At 39.9% G+C, this 26,992-nt stretch overlaps 1 protein-coding gene across 1 annotated transcript in view; it reads right to left on the bottom strand.

Moving 5' to 3' along the window:
* Positions 1-26,992, bottom strand: part of arhgef40 (Rho guanine nucleotide exchange factor (GEF) 40) — a 60,672-nt gene that overhangs the window by 4,277 nt on the left and 29,403 nt on the right. The window contains exons 14-25 of the mRNA XM_083910185.1: positions 22,594-22,732; positions 21,511-21,630; positions 19,904-20,095; positions 17,718-18,245; positions 16,629-17,044; positions 15,252-15,501; positions 14,066-14,155; positions 11,830-12,036; positions 7,359-7,538; positions 7,040-7,220; positions 5,345-5,458; positions 3,133-3,242 (exon numbers count right to left, since the gene is read on the bottom strand). Of these exons, the coding sequence (XP_083766311.1) occupies positions 3,133-3,242; positions 5,345-5,458; positions 7,040-7,220; positions 7,359-7,538; positions 11,830-12,036; positions 14,066-14,155; positions 15,252-15,501; positions 16,629-17,044; positions 17,718-18,245; positions 19,904-20,095; positions 21,511-21,630; positions 22,594-22,732 (2,527 nt within the window). The remainder of the gene's footprint in view (positions 1-3,132; positions 3,243-5,344; positions 5,459-7,039; positions 7,221-7,358; positions 7,539-11,829; positions 12,037-14,065; positions 14,156-15,251; positions 15,502-16,628; positions 17,045-17,717; positions 18,246-19,903; positions 20,096-21,510; positions 21,631-22,593; positions 22,733-26,992) is intronic.

Below are 26,992 nucleotides of genomic sequence, written 5' to 3'. Positions count from 1 at the left end.
AATGTTGTTTTTGTGTAAAAATCGCAAATCTCGATTAAACCGCGTCAGTTTCATCACGACAGCTTCTTTTTATATTAGTGCTGGGCACCATTAACGCGTTAATGGCGGTTAACAGCGTCAATGCTAACGCACGTTAACGCATTCGCGTGCATTAGCCGATCGGGAATTGACGCGCGTGACGTCACGCCACCAGAGTCAAGGCACCGTTTACCAGCTCCGCTAGCTCCTTTAGCACCGTTAGTGCGTCTACAGTCAAACTGGAGCGGTCTGTTTATTAAACGAAAAGAGCTGAACGGCATCAATGTTGACGCATGACGCGTTTCCATGACGACCGACCGTGACTCCGTGTTGTATAAAATGAGTCTCCAAAGTAACGCTAAACTTTAAAAACAGAGGCACGCGTACGCAGTGCGCGGGTACGCTGGTTATTTGTAGCGCTGCTCTTTTCCTTTAATAATAAACAGGCCGCTCCAGTTCCACTGTAGGCGCGCTAACGGCGCTAAGCTAGCTAATGCAGCTAACGGAGCTAACTGGTTAGCGGTGTCGCAGCACATAAAGATGACTTCAAGCGCATCTTTTCTGGTCAGTCGTCCTGGAAACACGTCATGCGTTAACCTAATATATATAGCTGCTCTTATAGCGCTGGGCACATTAATGCTATCAACGCTAACGCATGGTGTGTTACCATGGCGACTGAGCGGAAAAAGACGCGCGTGACGTCATGTTTAAGTGACTCCCGGTTGTTAAAATGAGTCTGGCCGTACCCTGATACCGGTGCCAAAGAATAGAACGTTTGATGCTGCTTTTTTTTAGCGCTAATCCGTACCGTTCTGTACCAAACCGACCTGTTTCCACTCGGTGGAAATGCGTCTCTAGAAGAGACCAGAACGCAAAGTCCTACCCCCGTGTTTCATAGACTGTATTTAAAATACGGAAAAATCGTCGTCCAGGTTTCTCCTGATGCCAAAAAGTGCAAATATCTGTATCCTAGATGATCAAGTACGGAATACATGAGTGAATTGAACGTCCGGTTGTCAACGCGCAACCTAGCGCAAATTAGCGGAATCTCAATGGTTGTGTGAACGTGCGAAGTCACAACTACATTTGTCACTCAGAGACTCTCTCGACAGAAAAACAAGGAAAATTTGGGAGATTTGGGAAATAGACGGAACTTTCAATGGGAACAAATGAAGAAAAACTATAAAAAAAAGGCTCCTGAATTTTGAGTTCTGGTGCAGGTTCACACTCACAGAAATGATTTTGGGGCAAAGTTTGCCTTCATTACACTGTGAGACACATAAAAACAAGATAATAATGCATCTACTGTGGTTGTTTTTAAAGTGCTTTACGGCTAAAGTTGGACAGGAGAGTCGAACAAAGACGGCACGTCGTGCTACAAAAGGTTTCCCAGCTGGACTGGAGAGTCTGGAGAGTCTGGAGAGTCTGGAGATGTTGCAATCACACGGTCGTTGACCTCAGATTCCTGAAATGTTTCCTTTTCATAATCAGCAGTAATTTACAGTAAAGTACGCTCACTCTGCTGCTGCTGCTGCTGCTGCAGCTCAAACTGTGTCAAGGCTTTTTCATATCTGTTATCATTTCCTGAAACAATCCACTCATTCTTCTTCTTCTCCGTGTCCACGCAGTGAACTTGCTGCTTATTTACTCCCTTTTCGTTGTTTAGTTTCAGTTACAAGCGGGTTTAGAAGACGTACCTAATAAAGTGGTGGTTTAGAAAATGACAAATGTACTCCCTCACACGTGGATTTCTACATATATATTAGTGCTGGGCTGTTAACGGCGTCAAATTTATATGTAAGTAATTGAAAATTGGCGCTCAAAATCAGGCCAAAGTGCCTTAAAAACGTCTTCAGACGGAAAACAAAAACCCGCGTTACTTCTTCTTCGTCTTCTTTGAGGCTTAAAGCTCCCATAGAGTGATCCTATCGCACATATATGTGAGTTATGGAGGTCTACTTACATACATTAACTTGTTTTTATGGTCAAAAACCTCCTAGTTGCTGCAAACGAGCCGATAGAAATCTCTCCTCACTGAAGCTCTCTTCAGTTTCGCTTTTTTTCAGACCGAAATCTCACCCCCAGAAGACAGAATGGTGTTGTGATTGGTCAGCCAACGAGAGCTTTCCCAACTGTCTTGTGATCGGCCAATACCTGGAAGTGACGTAATTAGCACGTCAGCTCTCAGAAGCGCAGCTCCCCCCTCTGGAACGGTGGATGCACTGCGACTCATTATCAAAACATTGTTTTAACAGTGTTTAAGAATGGCGTCGCCACGACTCCCGGAGTCAGAAGACGATGTCGCTCCACAACGGACGTTCTTCTTCTTCTGCGGTTCAGTGTACGCAACCGGATGTGCCCGGACTAGTGCCCAGAGCAGGAGGATCTGCTGTTCAGTAGAAATGTTGTTTACGTAACCGGACCGGGTTTTTTTCAGAGATCTCGCTGAGCCCCGAGATTACAATAAAACACAGCGTTCTCAGCAGTGGCCCGAACTGTTTGTTTAGAACCTTCAGGGCTTCGTAAACAAGGTAATGACGCAGATACGCACCAACAAAAACAGCGTTAATTGGAACTTCCTGTCTAGGTCCGCTTTAATACATGCGAGGAGATATTTTACGTGACGTTTACTCCTCAAACCTGGCTCAAATCTTACATGACAACAGCAGTGTTTTAATTAGTGCTGTCTAATGTTAACGCGTCAACGGCGTTTAACGGCGTCAACGTTAGCTCCCGATTTGTTAAAATGAGTCTCTAAAGTAACGCTAAACTTTAAAAACAGAGATACACACGTACGCAGTTACACAGGTACGCTAGTTATTTGTAGCGCTGCTCTTTTCCTTCAATAAACAGACCGCTCCAGTTACACTGTAGGCGCGCTAACCGGCGCTAAAAAGGAGCTAACTGGTAAACGGAGCCTGGACTTTAGGTTAACTGTCAACACAGTCGATTTGAATCAGGTTGTATTTTGTATTTTCAGAATAAAAGCTCAGCTTTAAGATGCTCCTATCACAGATGTTGTGGATTCACCGCTGAGAGAGTTCAAGTGAGGAGACTTTTTCTTCTTCTTCTTCTTTTTTATGTATTTATGTATTTATTTATTATTGAACCCACCTGTGAGAAACTGGCTGAGCCGGAGCTTCTCCTGAGGTCCCTCCCAGACGCCGGGGATCCCCCCTCCTTCTGACTGCCCACAGAGGAGGAGTCTGAGCAGCTACTGTGGACTGAGAGAGAGACACAGTGTGTGTGTGAGTGAGTGTGTGAGACAGTGTAGTAGTGTGTGTGTGTGTGTGTGGGTTAACAGACGGTGTAACTAGCAGTGCAAAGACAGACTAGTCTCTTTTTTCGCTTCACTACGTTCCAGTAACGACGCCGTGCTGCATTCAGGCGTCATTTTGTGTCCTATAAACATATCTATATATATATGTATATACATATACATATATATACATAGTATATAAAGAGACAAAGGGGGAGGAGTCATGGTGAGGCGGCGTCTTCCCTCTCCTCGTCCCATTCAATGATTTTCTCACACCATGTTCTGTCCCACAGGACAATTCATGCATTGAGACCCTGAGCTAACGCTGCTGCTGCTGCTGCTCAACGAGCCACCTGGTGGCCAGTATGCGCAGCTGCACCCGTACATGAATGGGGGGAACTGACTTTAGCTCCAGGGCAACAAAAGTGTGAGGCCTGTGAGGAGCAGATAGAAGAGAGAGTGGGAGTGACTGTTTTTGACTTTTAAAAAAAATACATTTTAACCCTGTAGACGCTGCTTATTCCTCCTCCTCTGATATGAACCATGTTGCGGACGTTTACAATCCTTTTAATGAGGGGTTTTTTTTGTGATTAGACACATTATTTTTGGACCATCAGGACCAGGAAATACAGGATTTTATTTAGTTAAAGGCGCCATATGTAAGAATGTGGCCAAAAACGGTTACTACGTTCATATTCAAAATACCGAGGTCTTTTAGGTTTCTGACGTAACTGGCAACCCGTGGTTGCTCGGCAGCTGAGACTCTACTGACTGCAATGATTGGTAGACGGCGGTAGGTGGCGCCACATGACGCCAAAACATGATTTCAAAACATAAACATGATTTGCAGTCTGCAAAATATATATTTTTTTTAATGCAAATATTTTGTCTGTACTGTTGTTGTTGGTGAGTTCAGTTTGTTATATGAACATTATTCCTGAGTCTCTGTGACATATTAGGAGGATTTTATGGCCAGTTGCTTTAGATTTATTACATAATGCACCTTTAAAATGAGTCTCTGTAGTAACGCTAAACTTTAAAAACAGAGGCACACATACGCAGTACACGGGTGCGCTAGTTATTTGTAGCGCTGCTCTTTTCGTTTACTACAATAACAGACTGCTACAGTTCTAGGCTAACTGTAGCAGTCTACAGGCTAATGTCTGATATTCACGCTAATAAGTCACATTTTAAGTTGTATTTTACTGTGTGTGTTTGTCACTAATGGAGCTTTTCCAACCATACAGCGCTAGCATGACTCGGCTTATGTTTTTTTTTTTTAGCGCTGTCAAACGTTGACGCGTGACATGTTTTTGACACGCGCGACGTCATGTTTACGTGACTCCCGATTGTTAAAGGTGCCACGTGTAAGAATGTGGCCAAAAACGGTTACTACATTCAAAATACCAAGGGCTTTTAGGTTTTCGTTTTCTGACGTAACTGGCAACCCGTGGTTGCTCGGCAGCCGAGACTGCAATGATTGGTAGACGGTGGTAGGTGGCGCCACATGCCGAAACTATCTAACTAACTAACAAATATTTTGTCTGTACTGTTGTTGTTGGTGAGTTCAGTTTGTTATATGAACATTATTCCTGAGTCTCTGTGACATATTAGGAGGATTTTATGGCCAGTTGATTTAGATTTATGACATAATGCACCTTTAAATCAATTTCTCTAACTGACGTTATAACGATACATAATAAAAAAGAGAGAAATAATCTGTTAAAAAGAGGATTAAAAAGAATGACATATGGAAGTCGCTCACACCAAACTCCATAGAGGAAAACAGCGGTTTTTTTTTGTGTCGTAAGTTCGCGTCACTTAAGGAGAAAACCCGAACAAAGGATTTCAAACGCAGAAGTCACAACATGTCAGATTGGGAGTTCGTAATGGAGGCAAGCGGCGGATCAACAACTCCTGTGTGCGTCGATGTAAAAATCGCTCATTTTCTCTATGGACTTTTCAGCAGGAGAGCGAGAGAGCGAGAGAGAGCTTCGTAAATCTTTAGTTTCAGACCTTAAAAACAATCGTTTTACACCAAAAAACGGTCACATCCGTGTGTTGTACCTCTGTCGTTGAGGCTGTAGATGGAGTCCAGCTCTGAGCCCGGCCCGCCCGTCGCGTCCAGCAGCAGCAGTTTGCTGGAGATGCCCATGCACAGAGACTCCTTCAGGCACAATTCTGCGGGTTTAAATGAAAACAAAAACAGAGGAGGAAATTGGACTATGGGGTGATTTTCTTCATGTGCTTTTATTTTAAAAATGGGGGGCAAAGAAACCGCGGCGTGTTTAGTGCTCAGCGAGGTGTGGATGTGTGGATGTGTGGGTCTGCAGAGCGTCCACGCTGTGATACGGTCATTTAAACCGAGTGCAGCAGGACGCGGCGCTGAGACGTGAGCGTTCGTAGACGCGCGGCGATGGATATACACTCTATGACACGTGATACCGATGCACGGGAATCTGAAAACGGTTATTTTTTTATCTCCCGAGAAGAAGAATCTGCTATAAAAATAAAAAATAAGATAAAAACTGAGTCTGAGCGGCAGATTCAACAGAAGCTCCACTGTGTGTTTGTCTGCTGACATTTTAGGTTGAGATCTAGCAACGTGGCCTTTAAACTTCCTGCTTTACGATGACTAAGAGCTGTGAAAATGGACGGGGTCAAAGGTCACACTGTGAGCAAAAGGTTGCCAGGTTTGCGACACAAAGCGTGACAACGTTAGCTTAAAAGGAAACACTCTTAGAAATAAATGTACTAAGTAGAACCCTTTTATAAAGGTTCCACCAAGAACCCTTTTAAAACCCTTTATTCAGGAAAGGGGTTTCCCAGATGCAAATGGTTCCAGGTAGAACCTCAGCCCTTGTAGAAGGACCCTTTTGGAACCCTTATTTATTACGAGTGTACACTCTTAGAAATACAATAAAAGTGCTAAGTAGAACCATATAAGGTTCTTCGGCTTGTCCTCATAGGAGAACCCTTTTTGGCTCCAGGTAGAACCTTTTTATAAAGGTTCCACCTGGAACCCTTTTGAAGGGTTCCACCAAGAACCCCTTTAAAACCCTTTATTCAGGAAAGGGTTTTTCAGAAGCAAATGGTTCCAGGTAGAACCTCAGCCCTTGTAGAAGGACCCTTTTGGAACCCTTATTTATTAAGAGTGTACACTCTTAGAAATACAATAAAAGTGCTAAGTAGAACCATATAAGGTTCTTCGGCTTGTCCTCATAAGAGAACCCTCTTTGGCTCCTGGAACCCTTTTGGAGGGTTCCACCACCTTTAAAGGGTTCTCTGGATCAAAATGGTTCTTACTGGAACTGGATTAGTGTTACCAAGAACCCTTGAAAGAAGCAAATGGTTCCTGGTAGAACCTCAGCCCTTGTAGAAGAACCCTTTTGTAGTGTTTTTTTGTGGTAATTAATAATTTCTAGATGTTTAAAGTGATTCATTTAATTTTTTCAAAGACGTTTTTAATCCAGAATTTGTTTAAATGTCTTGATTTGGTTGTAAATAGTCAGATTTTAATGTATTTATCGTAATTGAATCATCAAAAAACCTTCAAATCCATATATAGACATAGATAGAAATTTGGCGTTGGCCTCCAAAAATCCTTATCAGATCTTGATGATTTAGATGTTTCAGTGAAGAACATTTATTTTTGCTTACATTAAACACATCTACTGTCGTTGAAGTTCGGCCCATTTGCTTAAAAGTATTATTTTTGAACATATAACCACTTAAAGCAGAGGGTCAGGGGTCAGAGGTCACCTGTGTTGTTGATGGCGTGCGTCCACAGCAGGTGTGCGACGTCGTGCGTCCACGCCTCCTTGTCCTCCCTGTTGCGCGCCTGCAGCGTGACGCAGTCCTTGGTCCGCGGAGCCTGACGCACCCACACTTCGAACTTCAAGCCGTCGTCGCCGACGCTCTGCGTCAGACCCATCTCGCCCGTCTGCGGAGACGGAGAATCGGGGGTGGAAAACGTCAGTAAACGAGATCCAGAAGAACGTTCTTCTGGATCTGTACGGGACTTCACCTGCTTGTAGCCGTTAGCGTCTTACACGGACGCTGTTGCGTTAGCGCCGCTCACCTTGATGCTGTGCTTGTAGCTGTAGGCGACGCGTCCCGGCGCGGGGTTCTTCTGCTTGGTGAAGATGACCACGTGCTGGTAGAGGAAAACGTTCCTGGCGCCCGCTCGCTTCCTCCGAGCGCCGCCGCACACCGTCAGCTCGCCCTGTCGCACCAGCTCGCCGCGCTCCGCCACAGGGACCTGGAATCAAACAGTAACCAGTCATGTTTATATAAGTCACCTTGACATTTGGGCTTTGGTCATCCAACTTTGAACATTTGTTCCTCGGATCTAAGGGAACGTTTCTGCCAGATTTGAAAGAAATTCTTCTTAAATTGTGAATCTGGGGTCATTGGCTGTCCAAATCCGTCCAAAAAGCTCCCTCAAGGTGTCCTTGAAATGTTGTGTATTGGACATCAGTTCCTTCAAGAGTCCAGATGAACGTTGGTACCAAATTTGAAAGGATTCTCTCGTGGTGCGTTCTTAATCCAAGTGAACGTTTTTGTACCAGATTGTGTCTTTCGAGATCATTCACGTTCTGTGAGATCAGCGCTGAACCTTGACCTTTTACCTTCAACAATCAAAGTCTTTTTTCAGTTCATCTTTGAGACCAAGTGAACGTTTTGTACCACATTGTCAAAAGGATTCCATGGAGGTACTTGTGAGGTTCTAAGGTCTCATGTGAGATCACACTGGGCTTGTTTTTGACCTTCTACCACTACAATCTGTTAAGTTCTTGAGTCCAAGTGAACGTTTGTACCAAATTTTCTAAGGATTGCCTGGAGGTCTTTGAGTTGTCGCGTTCACGGGGGGGGAAGCTACCTCGCTCTACGATCTTTGGCTGTCCAAATCTGTTCAGTTCTTTCTCGAGTCCAAGTGAACGTTATTATAGCAGATTTTACAGAGGTTCCCTTCAAGTTTTCTTTGCGATGTGGCTCTTTACAAGATCAAGATTGAATGTTCTGTGAGATCAGCACTTAATGAACGCTTGTACCGAACTTTCTACGGGGGGGGGTGAAGCTAACTCGATCTACAATCTTTGGGTGTCCAAATCTGTTAAATTCTTCCTTGAGTCCAAGTGAACATTTGTACCAAATTGTCAAAGGATTCCTTGGAGTTATATATGAGATTATGTTTGCGAGGGTTAGCAGTAAAATCTGAGTCCAAGTGAACGTTTTTGTAGCAGATTTTACAGAAGTTCCCATTAAGTTTTCTTGCGATGTTGCTCTTACAAGATCATGAATTAATGTTCTGTGAGATCAGCACTTGTTCTAAGGATTCCCTGGAGGTCTTTGTGCGATATCGTGTCTACAGCGGGGAAGAAGCTAACTTGATCTACGCTCTTTCTTGAGTCCAAGTGAACGTTTGTACAAAATTTTCTGAGGATTCTTCTGGAGGTCTTTGTGCGATATCGTCTCTATAGCGGGGAAAAGGCTAACTCAATCTATGATCTTTCTTGAGTCCAAGTGAACATTTGTACCAAATTTTCTAAGGATTGCCTGGAGATCTTTGAGTTGTCGCGTTCACAGGGGAAAAGCTACGTGGATCTACGATCTTTGGGTGTCCGAATCTGTTCAGTTCTTTCTTGAGTCCAAGTGAACGTATTTGTAGAAGATTTTACAGAAGTTTCCATCAAGTTTTCATGATCCGTGAGATCAGCACTGAGTGAACGTTTGTACCAAATTGTCTAAGGATTCTTCTGGAGGTTTTTGTGAGATATCGCATCTAGATATCGGGGAAAAAGCTAACTCGATCAACGATCTTTGGCAGTCAAAGTGAATGTTTGTACCAAATTTTCTAAGGATTGCCTGGAGGTCTTTGAGTTGTCGCATTCACATGGGAATAAGCTACGTGGATCTACGATCTTTGGGTGTCCGAATCTGTTCAGTTCTTTCTTGAGTCCAAGTGAACGTATTTGTAGAAGATTTTACAGAAGTTTCCATCAAGTTTTCATGATCCGTGAGATTAGCACTGAGTGAACGTTTGTACCAAATTGTCTAAGGATTCTTCTGGAGGTATTTGTGAGATATTGTGTCTACAGCGAGGAAAAGCTAGCTCGATCTACGATCTTTGGCATTCCAATTTAACGTTTGTACCAAATTTTCTAAGGATTGCCTGGAGGTCTTTGAGTTGTCGCATTCACATGGGAATAAGCTACGTGGATCTACGATCTTTGGGTGTCCGAATCTGTTCAGTTCTTTCTTGAGTCCAAGTGAACGTATTTGTAGAAGATTGTACAGAAGTTTCAATCAAGTTGAGTGGACGTTTGTACTAAATTCTCTTTAGATATCGGGGAAAAGCTAGCTCGATCTACGATCTTTGGCAGTCCAAGTGAACGTTTGTACCAGATTTGACGAGATTCCCTCCAGGTGTTATTGAAATCATAATTCCTTTGAAGAACAACAGATAACATCGTCTAAATGTTAAAACAAAAACACGTTTGTCTTTTGACGCGAGCTGTGATTGCTTTTGTTGTCGAGTCAAATGAATCAAACTTTCAGTTTTCAACAACTTTGGTCGTCGTCGTTCAGTCAAAGGAAAGACAAAGACGTCTTTGTTGTGACACGATGTCTTGTGTGGTGACACGTCTCCCTCTCGTCTGTCGGATCTCGGCTCTAATTAACCCACTGACTCGACGCCTTTTGTAACATCGGGACTTTATTGTTCGCGTCAAATTGCAGGGGTTGAGACTTTTTCCGCGAGGCGGCCGCGGCTCCAACCACGACGGGCGCTTACGCAACGCGCCGTACAAAGACGAGGGTGGTGGTGGTTGGGGGAGGGGGGTCGGGGGGGGAACAACAAAAGTGGAGGACGGCGAACACAGGAACTCGGCTCCCGCTGTGAAATTAAACTGCGAAAAAAAAACAAGCTCAAATTTACCAGCTGCCGGTGACGGGACTTTATTTTTACACCTCTAGAGACGAGTGGGTCGTGATGTAAGTGATGCTTCACGAACACCCACATCCACACCTACACACACGCACACACACACACACAAACACACACACACCTGCACTTTATCCCACTGTAGTTTAAAGCGGTTGCAGCATCGTTTGAAGAGGATCACTGAGAGTGTTTGTGCTGCTGGAATCTGACCCCGCCCCCAAAAGGTGTGTGTGTGTGTGTGTGTGTGTGTGTGTGTGTGTGTGTGTGTGTGTGTGTGTGTGTGTGTGTGTGTGTGTGTGTGTGTGTGTGTGTGTGTGTGTGTGTGTGTGTGTGTGTGTGTGTGTGTGTGTGTGTGCGAAACATTCGTCACGACCAGCCTCTTAAATGTTTGTTTTTGATATTTACGGATTTATTTTTCCATCATTATTATGTTCAGTTTTTTTTTTATCATATCCAAACAAACGCCTTTATTTTGAAATTAGGTCAAGTATCGAAGCTGACCCTGTCACGGTTGGACTTTTCTTCACTTGACCGCCCCCTACTGACCATACGTGAAGCTCAAGTTGCCCCGCGGGGTCATTTTGACCGCCAACTATAAGTTTAAAAACAAGTGGTGGGGCGACGTTAACGGCGTCAACGCTAACGCGCGTTAACGCATTCCATTCTTTGGCACCGGTATCAGACTAAAACACGGCCAGACTCATTTTAACAATCTTGTAAACATGACGTTTTATTTCCGGTCAGTCGTCATGGAAACGCACTATGCTTTGACGCCGTTAACCGCCGCTAACGTGCCCAGCGCTAATATATATACATATATATATATATATATTAGCACTGGGCGCATTAACGTTAACGCACGTTAACGCATGACGCGTTTCCATGACGACTGACTGGAAAAAGACGCGCGCGGCGTGATGTTTACGTGACTCCCGATTGATAAAATTAGTCGCTAAAGTAGCGCTAAACTTTAAAAACAGACGCACACATACGCAGTCACACAGGCACGCTGGTCATTCGTAGCGCTGCTCTATTCGTTTAATAATAAACAGACCGCTCCAGTTCCACTGTAGGCGCGCTAACGGCGCTAAACTAGCTAACGCAGCTAACCGGAGCTAACTGCTAAACGGTGCCTAGACTCCGGTGTCACGGCACGCAAACATGACGTCACGCGCGTCATTTTCCGGGTTTCTTTGCTTCATATAAAAAATAAATTTATTTGGTTTGTGTAAACAAGACATTTAAGAACATGGTTTTATAAAATAATCATGAGTTAAGATAAAAAGATTCTTGAACCTGCAGAACCTGCCTGTAAATTAATGATATTTAAATTTGAACTCTGTCTCTAAGTAAATAATAAACGTCTCTCTTTGTGTCCAAAGGTGTAAAATAATCCAGAACTATTAAGAGTGAACTCGGCTCACTGAACTTTCCAAAATCTGAACCAATAATGTTTGATTCTTCTCTTTAAAGACGATGGTTTTAATGAAAAAAGCTGCATCTCTTCATTCAGTGGAAGAGGAAAAATGAGGCAAAATGTGAATGAGGTTCTGTTTGAGAGCGAAAAGCATCACATAGAAACATGGAAACATGGAAACGTTCTCACCGGACATCCTGTGATGAGGTCACTGGCCCTGAGGTCCTCGCCGTGTCGCTGGGCGTGTCTCAGGATGGAGAGGGCGGAGTCAGAGGCGGGGTTTATCCCTCCCAGCTCCTCCAGGGCCTCGCAGTACTGGTCCAGACGCTGAGTCGGCGCCTGGAGACAGTGAGGGAAGGCGAGGGGGGACAGAGGGGACGAGGACGGGAGTTTGGACTGAGGACGAGACAAAGACAAGAAGATAGTGATGATGTCCTACAGTCATTTTAGTGTCTCACAGTCAATTTAAAGTGTCCTATAGTCAATTTAAATCATCTTGTGTCTCACAGTCAATTTAAACTGTCCTACAGCCAATTTAAAGTGTCCTACGTGTCCTATGGTCAAGTTAAAGTGTCCTACAGTCAATTTAAAGTGTCTTACAGTCAGTTTTAAGTGTCTTACAGTCAGTTTTAAGTGTCTTACAGTCAGTTTAAAGTGTCCCAAGTGTCCTACAGTCAAAGTGTCCTACAGTCAGTTTTAAGTGTCCTAAGTGTCCTACAGTCAATTTAAAGTGCCCTACGGTCAATTTAAAGTGTCCTACAGTCAATTTAAAGTGTCTCAAGTGTCCTACAGTCAGTTTAAAGTGTCCTAAGTGTCCTACAGTCAATTTAAATTGTCCTACGGTCAATTTAAAGTGTCCCAAGTGTCCTACAGTCAATTTAAAGTGTCCTACGGTCAATTTAAAGTGTCTCAAGTGTCCTACAGTCAGTTTAAAGTGTCCTAAGTGTCCTACAGTCAATTTAAATTGTCCTACGGTCAATTTAAAGTGTCCCAAGTGTCCTACAGTCAATTTAAAGTGTCCTACGGTCAATTTAAAGTGTCCCAAGTGTCCTACAGTCAATTTAAAGTGTCCTACGGTCAATTTAAAGTGTCTCAAGTGTCCTACAGTCAGTTTAAAGTGTCCTAAGTGTCCTACAGTCAATTTAAATTGTCCTACGGTCAATTTAAAGTGTCCCAAGTGTCCTACAGTCAATTTAAAGTGTCCTACGGTCAATTTAAAGTGTCCCAAGTGTCCTACGGTCAATTTAAAGTGTCCTACGGTCAATTTAAAGTGTCTCAAGTGCCCTACAGTCAATCTTAAGTGTCCTACGGTCAATTTAAAGTGTCCCAAGTGTCCTACAGTCAATTTAAAGTGTCCTACGGTCAATTTAAAGTGTCTCAAGTGTCCTACAGTCAATTTAAAGTGTCCTACAGTCAATTTAAAGTGTCCTACAGTCAATTTAAAGTGTCTCACAGTCGATCTCATTTGTCCTACAGTCAATTTAAAGTGTCCTAAGTGTCATTTTTGTTCAATTCTAGTGTGTTGAAAACACAAATAAAGTCAAATTCAGCTCCACCGTCGTCATAAAACTGCAGTAAAAGCTAAATTACACCTTTGATAAAGATGATTATTCTGATTATTCTGATAATTGTGACTGATGTTTAGTACAGTTTCTATGTAAATGTGCTTAAGAACATTTACATCATACATTAACAGGAAAACTGTTTAAAATGTCCTCATTCACAGAAAAACAATCTACTAACAAACTGCAAGAAAATCAATACCCAGGCAGAGGTTTTTTCTTTCCTTTTTTTTTTTTTTCGCTCTCAGGTTTAATTTCATACTCGTTTAATTTGTCTAATTATTGTTTTAATCTTAAAGGATTTTATTCTACAATTTACTGGTCAAAAAAAAACTAAACACTTCAATCAAACACATGCTGCTCCATAACAATCATCATCATCATCATCATCATCATCATCATCATCATCATCATTGTCCATAAACCTGCAATCTGCTGCTGTGTCGGCTCACACTGCCCCCTGCTGGACACTCCTCACAGCCACACCTCCTCCTCCTCCTCACGTGAGGCTCAGATTACCTCCTCAATAATCCGCCTTTAATTGGCTTTTCCTCGTCGACGTTAAACGCTGTAATTAACTCTTAAGTGAAAACGCCTCGTTTTTTTTTTAAATCACCGCAAACTTTCATTGTGTTTCACACTCACACATTCACAGAGAGAGGAAAGTTTGTTTGTTTTTAAAGACGCAAGCTGTCGTTTTGGGCTTATTTTAACCAGAAAATGTCATTTTTTACCAAAATAACTGTAATTATTTGCAGTTTACTGCAAATTAAGAAACAACACTGCAGTTGTCCACAAACACAAGACTTTTGTGTGTGTTAAATTTGACATTTGAACATATTTAACATTAATTTAAAACTTACCTTAAAGAATTCAGCGGCCTGAGTGACCAGAGCAGAGTCCAGGTCTGGTTTGGTCCTGATGTAGTGGGAATATTGTAGAAACTGCTCCCTCTGAGCGTCAGAAAATAAAGAATATTAACATAAAACAAGCTGATATTTAACATTTATGAAGTTATTTCATATTTCTTTTAATTTTGCCGTCGACGAGAAGAAATGTGACCATAAAACATTGTGTTTTTGGGACAAAAATTCACATTTTATTCGCTTTATTTCACCTTTTTTTCTCATTTCACACACAAACTGTATTTAATTTGTCTTTTTAACCTTAATTTTTATTGTTTTCCTTGCAAAAATGAACTAAATGCTGAGTCATCGCTGTCAAAAATGACATTTGGAGCCAAAAAATGTCCTCTTATTTTATTTATTAAGTTATTTGATATTTATCTTAATATAAAGTAACTCTCCTTCCAAAAGTTACATTTTCTATTCAATTTGCCATTGACGAAATGTGACAAATAAACTCGGAAATTATGCTAATATTATTTTTTTTCTGACAAAAATTCACATTTAATTTGCTTTATTTGCCTTTTTTCAAATTACACACATCCTCATTCTTGCAAGGTTTAAAAACTGTACTTAATTTATCTTTTTAACCTTAAGTTTTATTGTTTTCCTTCCAAAAATTAAGTAAATGCTGAGTCGTCAGTGTCAAAAATGACGTTTCCTGCCAAAAACCTTCGTCCTCTGCCCTAAAAATGAATTAAATGCTGATTAATTTATATTATTTATGAAGTTATTTGATATTTTCTCTTTATAAAATGCGCAGTTTATAGAAAACTCTCCTTCCAAAAGTAAATTTTCTATTAATTTTGCCATTGACGAGAAGAAATTTGACCAGAAAACATTGTTTTTTCAGCCAAAAGAAAATCACATTTAATTTGCTTTATTTTGCCTTTTTTATCCTCATTCTTGCGAAGTTTAAAAACAGTAATTCATCTTTTTAACCTTAAATGTTATTGTTTTCCTCCAAAAATGAACTAAATGCCGAGTCATCGGCAAAAAAATTAAATTTGGAGCCAAAAACCTTCGTCCTTTGCCCCAAAAAAATGAATTAAATTCTGATTAATTTATGTTTTGCACACAAAAGATAATTTTTATTAATTAAAAGGGGAAAAAATATCTATTTAATGTATAAAAAGCCACTCACATATTTACTGAAGCAGTCCTGCTGCAGCAGACTCTGCACGAGAGCGCCCTCCATGGCCGGGAGCAGGTTCTGCGCGTGGAAGGCGCTCAGTCCGGCCCAGTTAGGGAAGAGCGAGTCGGCCTTGGCTCTGATGGAGGCCGGTGTGTCTGAGAGCTCCAGCAGGGGGAGGTAGAGATCCTCTACGCCTCTGAGCACGGCCACGTACTGACGCTCTGAGCTGAGCATCCTGCACCAGAGCAGGTACAGTTTACTGAAGGACAGGGAAAAAGACGTTAAATCACGTTTATGTGCAGTTAAAAACAACTTTTATTCATTTAAATAATAATAATAATAATAATAAAGATTAAATTAGTTTTGATTTTATTGTTGTAGAATTGTCCAAAATATGTTCTTCTGCTTTCTTTTTTTCAAACTTTTCTGTTTCAAAGTAAAAGTCTTTGTTTGATATGTAAATGATTTATGCAGCAAAAAATTAAATATAATAAAATAAGGCAAACAAAAAACAACATGACACAACATTTTGGCATCTTTTTGCTAGTTTTGGTTATTTATAGCTAGTTATTTTTTTGTTTTTTTTAGCTAGTTTGAGTTATTTTGTCTAGTTTGAGTGAGTTTAGCTAGTGGATATTTTTAGCTAGCTTTAGTTATTTGCACTAGTTTTGGTTATTTTTTAGTTAGTTTTAGTTATTTTAAGTTTCTTTTAGTTACTTTTTCAGCTAGTTTTAGATATTCGTAGCTAGTTTTAGTTATTTTTCCCTAGTTTTGGTCATTTTTTAGCTAGTTTTGGTTCTTTTTAGCTAGTTTTGGTTATTTTCTTTAGCTTGTTTTAGTTATTTTCACTAGTTTGGTTATTTTTTTGTTATTTTTAGATATTTTTGCTTGTTTTAGTTGTTTTTTTTTAGCTAGTTTTAGATATTCGTAGCTAGTTTTAGTTAATTTAGCTTGTTTCAGTTATTTTCCCTAGTTTTGGTAATTTTTAGCTAGTTTTGTTATTTTTGCTATTTTTAGCTAAAATTTTTTTAGCTAGTTTTAGTTATTTCCCCTAGTTTTGGTTATTTTTTAGCTAGTTTTAGTTATTTTGAGATAGTTTTCATTATTTTTAAGCTAGTTTTGGTTATTTTTATTAGCTAGTTCTAGTTATTTTTAGCTAGTTTTGTAAACACACAATTCAGTTTCAGTTAGTTATCGTAGTTTCGTAGTTTTATTTTTATTTCAGTTACCGAAAAGGTGCTTATTTCAATTTTAGTTTCCGTTATTTCGTTGTTGACGGTTGCTTGTCTCTCAGCTGTCCCCCGTCCCCCTCATGTAGAGGACAAAGCAGTAGATTTGGTTTGGTTTGGAGAGTCGGACGCAACAAAGAAGGACATTTAAAGACACCTTTGTGGAGTGTTGCCGGCTCTGTCCGTCCCCGTCTCCCTCTCCGTCCTCCCCAGCAGGACGTGTTGCCGCGGCGACCCCGTGTGGTCCACCACCTCCTTGCTGCTGACCTCCACTCCTCGGATCAACACTCCACCTCCTGCACCTCCACCTCCGCCACTGCCGCCGCCGCCGCCGCCGCCGCCACCACCGCTAACCCATCCAGGAAGAGCCGCCGCCATACCGGTCGCGACCACCGGGTCGGCCAACGCCCGCCTCCCCAGCCACGACATGGGCGAGTTGCGACTGGCCCCGCCCACCGGCGACTCGGCAAGCTTGGGCGTGGCCGCGCCTCTACGCGGCGCTAGCAACGCCTGGAGGTCGAAGCTCGGGTGACGCCGTCTGGGAGGCTTGGCAGGGGGCGGAGCCTCTGTGGGCTGAAGGGACACGAACGTTAAAGTTAGCAAACGCAGAATTAAGTCCTGAGGGAACAATTTGACTCTTTATCTGATAAACGCTGCGATGTTTTCATCGTTTTTGACTGGAAACTGTTTCCTGTTGCGGCAGAAAAACGTCGCTAATGAGAGCTAACGTTGTTTTTTTTTACGTCAAGTTTTCTTCTTAAGTAAGAACAAAACCTACGCTATATATTATAATACATATATATAATAAATAATACATTATATATAAAATAATAACACATTTAAGGTCTTTTTCAGTTCAGTTTCGGTTTTGACGGCAAATTTTCATCAAATTTTCAGTTTGTTTTATTTATTTATTTGTGTTTTTTTATGTTTTTAATATAAAATTGTAGTAAATATTAACAAATGAAACCATAACACATGAAATATAAATATATAAAATGACTTTTGACTTTTTCAAAACTAAATATACTGTTATACTGTTAAAATCAAAAGCTTTAAGTTGGTTTTCCCAAGTAAATTTGTGAAATTAAACACTAATTATGCTTAATTTACGAAAAAAAAAACAATGAGCAGAAAAGAATATACTTACTAATATACTAAATATCGTTGAAAACACAATTTAAATCTGATTTGACAGAAATGTATCTCAGGATTCCTCTCAGGTTCATCAAATTCTCAAACTCACGCTCTTCTTCCCAGGATTCAGGAGGTTCTGCAGGAACTTCCCTCCTCCAGCTCCTCCTCCTCCTCCTGCTCCTCCTCCTCCTGCTCCGTTGTTCCTGCCCTGTTTATCTTCTCCGATCTTCAGCGTGGAGCACGTCTGCGGCCTGAACAGCGACGCCAGCGACCCCCACGACTGCAGCCCCCCCTCGCTGCCTCCGGCCCCCAGCCCCCAGTCGCCCTCGCCCTCGGGGCCCATCAGGTCCCACAGGCTGCTGGCCGACGGCGTCTTGGACCTGCCCTGGTCCTTCTGGTTCTGGTTCCTGTCGGGCTGCAGGAAGCGGGGTTTGACCTGCGCCACCGTCCTCTGGTAACGCTCCACCGTCTGCGTCCACAGGTCCAGCAGCGCTCCGCCGCCCAGCTCCATCGCCAGGGAGCGAGCGTCCTGGAAGCGCGACGGCGGGATGGGAGGCAACGAGGCCAGAGGGCAGGTGGTCGGGGACGGGGACGGAGAGGACGAGGTGGAGAAGACGGCGTCGCACCACTGAGTCGCCTGAGCGGGAGACGAGACGTAAAAAAGGTGATCGTGAACATCTGAAGAAGCTTTATCTCACTGTTAAAAGAGGCTTTTAAGGACTGGGAATTGACTCTCCCACACCAAACCGCATAGAGAAAATCTGTGATTTTAGCTCAGGAGTTCACAGGAGTTCACAGGAGTCGTTGATCCACTGCTGCCATCATCAGTATCTTTAAATGTCTTATTTTGTAAAATTCGGCTTTTGAAATGCTTTGTTCGGATTCACCTCAGTGACACAAACTGACCACACGAGGCAGCAGTGAACCAGCAGCTCCTGTTAACTCCTGAGCAATTTTTTGTTATTTTTCTTTTAGCTTGTTTTAGTTATTTTTTAGCTAGTTTTAGTTATTTTTAACTAGTTTTTGTTAAAAAAAATAAAATGTTTAGGTTGTCTTAGATAGTTAGCTAGTTTTGTTTTTTAGCTAGTTTTAGTTATTTTAGCTAGTTTTTGTTTTTTTTTAGCTAGTTTTAGTTATTCTTTTAGCTAGTTTTAGTTATTTTTAGCTAGTTTTAGTTATTTTTAGCTAGTTTTAGTTATTTTTTACTAGTTTTTGTTAAAAAAATTAAAATGTTTAGGTTGTCTTAGTTATTTTAGTTAGTTTTGTTTTTTAGCTAGTTTTAGTTTTTTTTTTTAGCTAGTTTTAGTTATTCTTTTAGCTAGTTTTACTTATTTTTAGCTAGTTTTAGTTGTTTTTTCGTTAACAACATTTTTAAACTTGAAAATGAAGTTTCACTCTCCCACACCAAACCTCATAGAGAAAATCATTGATTTTAGCTCAGGAGTGCACAGGAGTTCACAGGATTGGTTGATCCACTGCTGCTTTCATCAGTATCTTTAAATGTCTTATTTTGTAAAATTCGGCTTTTGAAATCCTTTGTTCCGATTCACAAGAGTGACACAAACTGACCACACGAGGCAGCAGTGGACCAGCAGCTCCTGTTAACTCCTGAGCTAAAATCAATTAAAAAAACATGACACTAAACTAAACTAGGCAGTGAAAATAAAATGTGGCATTGAATTTTTTAGCTAGTTTTAGTTTTTGTTATTTTTAACTCGTTTTTGTGAATTTGTTTTAGCTTCTTTTAGTTATTTTAGCTAGTTTTAGTTATTTTTAGCTTGTTTAGTTTTAGTTATTTTTAACTAGTTTTTGTGAATTTGTTTTAGCTAGTTTTGGTTATTTTTCAGCTAGTTTTGGTTTTTTTTTTTGCTAGTTTTAGTTATTTTTAGCTAGTTTTAGCTGGGGTTTTTAAGCTAGTTCTAGCAATTTTACCTTTTTTTTTTTTAGCTGGTTTTAGTGTTTGATTAGCCTCGTTTTAGCTATTTTTAGAAAACACCTCAATGACAATGCTAACTTCTTCTTCTACGATGTTATTTTGGCAGTTTTTAGCGTCAAATCCGTGCATTTTTATTTTTGCCTCAAACTACGAGGCTACTGCTCATTATCTCTATGAGGTTTGGTGTGGGAGAGTGAAACTTAATTTTCAGGTTAAGAAACACTGTTTAATGATGAAATAAAGTAGTTATCATGTCTTTAAACATGTAATTGATCAAAGCAGGTGTAGATTTTATTAAATGAGTCCATGTTTTCACTGACACCGAGCCTCTATTTCCCTCTGCGTCTATACCGCCGTACCTCCGTCAGCGTGGACAGCAGCCGCTGCGTGTTGTCCAGCGTGGTCCAGCAGTCGGACAGACAGTGGGACATGTCTCGCAGCTTCTCCCTGACCGGAGGAAGCCGTATCTGGACGTCGCCGAGGCCGGACCAGTCCAGCTCGCACCAGCCCTCCAGGTCACTGAGCACTGACAGAGTCTCGCTGTGGAGGTCCTGAGAGGAGACAGAGGGGACACGGTGACGTCTTCTGTCCACAGGAAGTGTCCTCAATGGTGAGTGATCGGTTTAGTTATTGACTCAGTGAGTGTGTAAAATAAGACTAAGACTAAAAACATGCACTTAAGTGAACAAACGTGTTATTTTAATGATTATGTTCATCCTCAAATAACCAAAAACGCTGTTTTACATCAGTAATAACTCACTGACGTCGGTTTTCCGGCACTGGGAATGTATGAAAAAATTTGATTTATGAGCACTTAAGTCAAACAAAAGAAACAACAACATTAAAACCTTGATATGATTACATGATATTTTTACAGCTCGCTTTCAAAGTAAAAGTCTTGTATGATTTATGCAGCAAAATTTTTTTTAAATAAGGCAAATAAAAAAAACATGACACTAAATTAAACGAGGCAAAGGATTAAACAGATTAATATAAATGTGCAAAGATGAAAACTGAGCATATTTTTGCCTGGTTTTAGTTATTTTTAGCTAGTTTTAGTTATTGTTAGCTGTTTTTTGTTATATGTTGGCTTGTTTTAGTTATATTTAACTAGTTTTAGTTACTTTTAGCTAGTTGTTGGTTTTGTTTTTTTAGCTAGTTTTCGTTATGTTTAGCTAGTTATTGTTATGTTGGCTAGTTTTAGTTATTTTGTAGCTAGTTTCAGTTATTCTTAGCTAGCTTTAGTTATTTTTTAGGTGGTTTTAGTTATTTTAGCTAGTTTTAGTTTTTTTCTTAGCTAGTTTTGGTGGTTTTTATAGCTAATTTTAGTTATTTTTAGCGAGTTTTAGTTTTTTTTCTTTAGTTAGTTTTAATAATTTTTTAGGTAGTTTTAGTTATTTTTTAAAAACAGTTTTAGTTATTTCTGGCTAGTTTTAATTATTTTTTAGCTAGTTTTAGTTATTTTTTAGAAAACAAAATACTAACTTCTTCTTCTACTACAACATCTATGATGTTATTTAGGCAGTATTTAGTGATGAAACTGCATTTTTAGCCTCAAACAACAAGCTATCGTTTGAAAAAGGACACGCATTTAAAAACACCTGTAAAGTTTTGCCGTTATTGTCATATAAATCTCTCTACAAGGAAAGATTTTTTGGGGGATTTTGACGATAGCGATATTACTCGGTATTTTTTGTCTTTAATTCCAGGAAAAGAACTTTAAACTTTAGCATTCAAGTAAAAATAGGACATATTAAAACAGAACTAAAGCAGAAACATTGACCTCAGTGTCATTGAAAACCTAATTATAACAAAAAAAAAAATAACACCGGTGACGTCAGTGAAAACAGGGAGGGGAAGTGAAACCCGATGACGTGAGGTCACAGGAGACAAATAAACACAGACACTAGGCCTTAAATCCATGTTGTTTGCTTGATTATTCAAAGGTTTGCGACTCTTGACTCACGTTTGCCGTTTCTCTGAACGTCTTAAACTTCTGCTGTTTGAGCGAGAGTCTGCTGAGCGACAGAGGAGGATCTTTGTAATCCTCCAGCTGAGACTGGACTTTCTCAATCTCCTTATCGCACTGTGAAATAAGACAGAGAGAGAGCGAGAGAGTGAGGGGTGAGAAGAGGACATGACACACTTTACTGTTCACCAGGGACACAATGAGACACAGACGACGGGAAGTGAAACCCGACAATGTGTTGAGAAACTTCCATAATGCAAAAATAAAGAGAGAGAAAAGGTCACATCCTCTTTATTTTGGAAGTCTTTTAATAGAGTCTTGTTTTGAAGGCGTCAGCGACCAGTCTTCAATGTTCTGCCACTTTATTCCCATAAAATGACCACTTTATTCTCGTAAATTACGACTCTAGTCTTGTAAAATTGCGACTTTATTCTCATAGAATTACTACTTTATTCTCGTATATTATGACTTAATTCTCGTAATATTGTGAGTATTTTTTAATATTACGACTTTATTCTCGTAAATTACAACTTTATTGTCCTAATATTCAGACTTAATTCTCGTAATAATACGACTTTATTCCTGTAAAATTACTACTTTTTTTTGTAAATTGCGACTTTATTCCCGCAAAATTACTACTTTATTCCCTTAAATTCCATATTCCCGTGAAATTACTACTTTATTTTCATAAATGACTACTTTATTCACATAAATTAGGAATTTATTCCCATAAAATTACTACTTTATTCTTGTAAATTGCGACTTTATTCCTGTAAAATGACTACTTTATTTTCGTAAATTACGACTTTATTCCGGTAAAATTGCTACTTTATTCTCATAAAGTGCAAATTTATTACCGTAAAATGACTACTTCATTCTCCTAAATTACTACTTTATTCTAGTAAATTGCAACTTTATTCTTGAAATATTACATTTTTTTTCTCTTCAGAGTGTCCATCGCCAGCGCTCCCCTCCCAACAAATCGTGTTCAGTGTAAGAGTTTTAATACAGTTGCTAGCATATGAACGCAGAACTGTGTGGAAATGAGGCGTAATCTTATTTAATTTTTTCTTCACACACCTTTTCCAGTTTCTCCGCCAGCCCCGCTAACCTCCCGAGGGCCTCCAGGTCGCGACCTCTCTGGTTGGACACCCGAACGAGCCTGTGGAGGGCGTCGTCCACGCTGTCGTAGAGTTTGGCGGTGGTGCCGAGCGCGGCCCTGAAACAAAGGTGAGCACACAACAGTTAGTTTGTAATACTAATGCAGTATCTGAAGGATGTATGTATGTAGAAAAGTCAGCTCACTGTCAAAGTGCATCAGGGCAAATGGAAAAATTTCCTGATTTTCAAAAATTCATTAAAATTATTCCGTAAGAGGTTTGCAAATATTTTCAACGGATCCTTGTTCAGGGTGATGCCGACTATTATGATGGTGAATTTAAAGTCATTCTGAGATACTTTTTATTTTTTTGAAGAAAGTCAGCTCACTGTCAAAGTGCATCAGGGCAAATGGATAATTTCCTAATTTTCAAAAATTCATTAAAAATATTCCTAAAGAGATTTGCAAATATTTTCAGCGGATCCTTGTTCAAGGCGATGCCGACTATTATGATGGTGAATTTAAAGTCATTCTGAGATACTTTTTGTTTTTGAGAAGAAAGTCAGCTCACTGTCAAAGTGCATCAGGGCAATGGATAATTTATTGGATTTCAAAAATTCGTTAAAATTATTCCTTAAGAGGTTTGCAAATATTTTCAACGGATCCTTGTTCAGGGCGATGCTGACTATTATGATGGTAAATTTCAAGTTATTCCGAGATACTTTTATTTCGATAGAAGAAAGTCAGCTCACTGTCAAAGTGCATCAGGGCGAATGGATAATTTCCTGATTTTCAAAAATTCGTTAAAATTATTCCTTAAGAGGTTTGCAAATATTTTTAACAGATCCTTGTTCAGGGCGATGCCGACTATTATGATGGTAAATTTCAAGTCATTCCGAGATACTTTTTTTTTTTTGAGAAGAAAGTCAGCTTTTTGTCAAAGTGCATCAGGGCAAATGGATAATTTCCTGATTTTCAAAAATTCATTAAAATTATTCCTTAGGAGTTTTGCAAATATTTTTAACAGATCCTTGTTCAGGGCGATGCCGACTATTATGATGGTAAATTTCAAGTTATTCCGAGATACTTTTATTTTGATAGAAGAAAGTCGGCTCACTGTCAAAGTGCATCAGGGCAAATGGATAATTTCCTGATTTTCAAAAATTCGTTAAAATTATTCCTTAAGATGTTTTCAAATATTTTCAACTGATCCTTGTTCAGGGCGATGCCGACTATTATGATGGTAAATTTCAAGTCATTCCGAGATACTTTTTGTTTTTGAGAAGAAAGTCAGCTCACTGTCAAAGTGCATCAGGGCAAATGGATCATTTCCTGATTTTCAGAAATTCGTTAAAATTATTCCTTAAGAGGTTTTCAAATATTTTCAACTGATCCTTGTTCAGGGCGATGCCGACTATTATGATGGTAAATTTCAAGTAATTCCGAGATACTTTTTGCTTTTTTGAAGAAAGTCAGCTCACTGTCAAAGTGCATCAGGGCAAATGGATCATTTCCTGAATTAAAAAAAATTGTTACAATTATTCCTTTAGAGGTTTTCAAATATTTTCAACGGATCCTTGTTCAGGGCGATGCCGACTATTATGATGGTAAATTTCAAGTCATTCCGAGATACTTTTATTTTGAGAGAAGAAAGTCAGCTCACTGTCAAAGTGCATCAGGGCAAATGGATCATTTCCTGATTTTCAAAAATTCGTTAAAATCATTCCTTAAGATGTTTTCAAATATTTTCAACTGATCCTTGTTCAGGGCGATGCCGACTATTATGATGGTAAATTTCAAGTCATTCCGAGATACTTTTATTTTGAGAGAAGAAAGTCAGCTCACTGTCAAAGTGCATCAGGGCAAATGGATAATTTCCTGATTTTCAAAAATTCGTTAAAATTATTCCTTAAGAGGTTTTCAAATATTTTCAACTGATCCTTGTTCAGGGCGATGCCGACTATTATGATGGTAAATTTCAAGTAATTCCGAGATACTTTTTGCTTTTTTGAAGAAAGTCAGCTCACTGTCAAAGTGCATCAGGGCAAATGGATCATTTCCTGATTTTCAGAAATTCGTTAAAATTATTCCTTAAGAGGTTTTCAAATATTTTCAACTGATCCTTGTTCAGGGCGATGCCGACTATTATGATGGTAAATTTCAAGTCATTCCGAGATACTTTTTGTTTTTGAGAAGAAAGTCAGCTCACTGTCAAAGTGCATCAGGGCAAATGGATAATTTCCTGATTTTCAAAAATTCGTTAAAATTATTCCTTAAGATGTTTTCAAATATTTTCAACTGATCCTTGTTCAGGGCGATGCCGACTATTATGATGGTAAATTTCAAGTCATTCCGAGATACTTTTTTTTTTAGAAGAAGAAAGTCAGCTCACTGTCAAAGTGCATCAGGGCAAATGGATAATTTCCTGATTTTCAAAAATTCGTTAAAATTATTCCTTAAGAGGTTTTCAAATATTTTCAACTGATCCTTGTTCAGGGCGATGCCGACTATTATGATGGTAAATTTCAAGTAATTCCGAGATACTTTTTGCTTTTTTGAAGAAAGTCAGCTCACTGTCAAAGTGCATCAGGGCAAATGGATCATTTCCTGAATTAAAAAAAATTGTTAAAATTATTCCTTTAGAGGTTTTCAAATATTTTCAACGGATCCTTGTTCAGGGCGATGCCGACTATTATGATGGTAAATTTCAAGTCATTCCGAGATACTTTTATTTTGAGAGAAGAAAGTCAGCTCACTGTCAAAGTGCATCAGGGCAAATGGATCATTTCCTGATTTTCAGAAATTCGTTAAAATTATTCCTTAAGAGGTTTTCAAATATTTTCAACTGATCCTTGTTCAGGGCGATGCCGACTATTATGATGGTAAATTTCAAGTCATTCCGAGATACTTTTTGTTTTTGAGAAGAAAGTCAGCTCACTGTCAAAGTGCATCAGGGCAAATGGATCATTTCCTGATTTTCAAAAATGTGTTAAAATTATTCCTTAAGAGGTTTTCAAATATTTTCAACAGATCCTTGTTCAGGGTGATGCCGATTATTATGATGGTAAATTTCAAGTCATTCCGAGATACTTTTTGCTTTTTTTTTTTTAGAAGAGACTAGCTTTCCTGGTTTTCAAAAATTCATTAAAATTATTCCTTCTTCCTAAATCAAGGATGAACACCATCGGGTCATGCTTTACCCATATCCACAGTCTTAGGGCAATCTGACTAGGTCAGCGAGATATGCCTGTCACAGACAGACACACAGACGCAACTTGCTTTATAGATAGATTCTGATCAGCTGTCAAAATCAAACGAGCGTCGGCTGCGAGGAAAGACGTAATTATGTAGAACAAAAGTCTCGGCCCACCAGCTGTCACGCAAAACAATCAAATCAGCAAAGAGCCTTTGCTTTGTCGTTGGCCTCGATCGTCGTTCGCGCTGAGCCAAAAACTCATTACCGCAGTGGAAGAAACGGCGAATACAAGAGAGTTTGGATCGTCTTTAAGCTGCAGACGCACAAACAAACTCACAAACAAACAAACACACAAACAAGCTCCATCTCGTACTTCATCTCCTTCCCTTCATGCAGCTGGGTTTCATTTCCCCCCCCGAACACCACCTTTTTTCCTGGGCTGAAAACAAACAACTTTGTTGACACAATGATGAATATTTTTACCCAATAACTCATCCCGACAAAAAGAACTTAAAGAAAAGTCGTGGATTCATCTCAGGCCTCTAGAGACCGAGCTGCTTCTGTGTTGTGGTGTGTGTGTCTGTGTGTGTGTGTGTGTGTGTGTTGTTGCCTAATTACTATTGTTGTGTGTGTCACAGCTTCTTGTAACGTACGTGAAGTCTATTATTATCATCTATAACTTACAGCTGTAAATATCTCTTGTCCAACGTCTGATCTGTTACATTTGATGTTTTTTTTTATTTATGCGCACAAATTAAAGAGAAAAATACACGAAAAGACACGAAGCGACAACAATAAAGTCAAATAACGGAGCAGCACATTTCCGTTTTTTTGGTTTCCACGTTCATAAAAACATATTTCACGATGCATCTGTTTTCTGAGTGTTCGTCACACTTCCGACTGCTTGTTAAAGATCCAGTGTAAGAATTAGTGACCTCTACTGGTGAGACGGCAGATTAAAAAAACAAAACAATTTGTTCTATGTGCGAAGTGCGGCCGCTTCGTAACAGGAGCTAGCTCCCCTCTTTTTTTGTCGCGCCACTGGGGCGAAATTCAAAAATGGTCGACTTCCTGTTCGGTCACGTTCACGTTCGTAGACGCGTTTGGGGTCGGCCTCTTGTGTCACGTACGAAATTTCGAGCCGATCGGTCAAAGTTACCGCCCACTTCCTGTTTTGTGGCGAA

The sequence above is a fragment of the Microchirus variegatus genome (assembly GCF_963457635.1).
Source record: "Microchirus variegatus genome assembly, chromosome: 2".
NCBI classification, from domain to species: Eukaryota; Metazoa; Chordata; class Actinopteri; order Pleuronectiformes; family Soleidae; genus Microchirus; species Microchirus variegatus.
The sequence above is the reverse complement of the archived record's forward strand: the minus strand, read 5'-3'. Positions and strand labels throughout refer to the sequence as shown.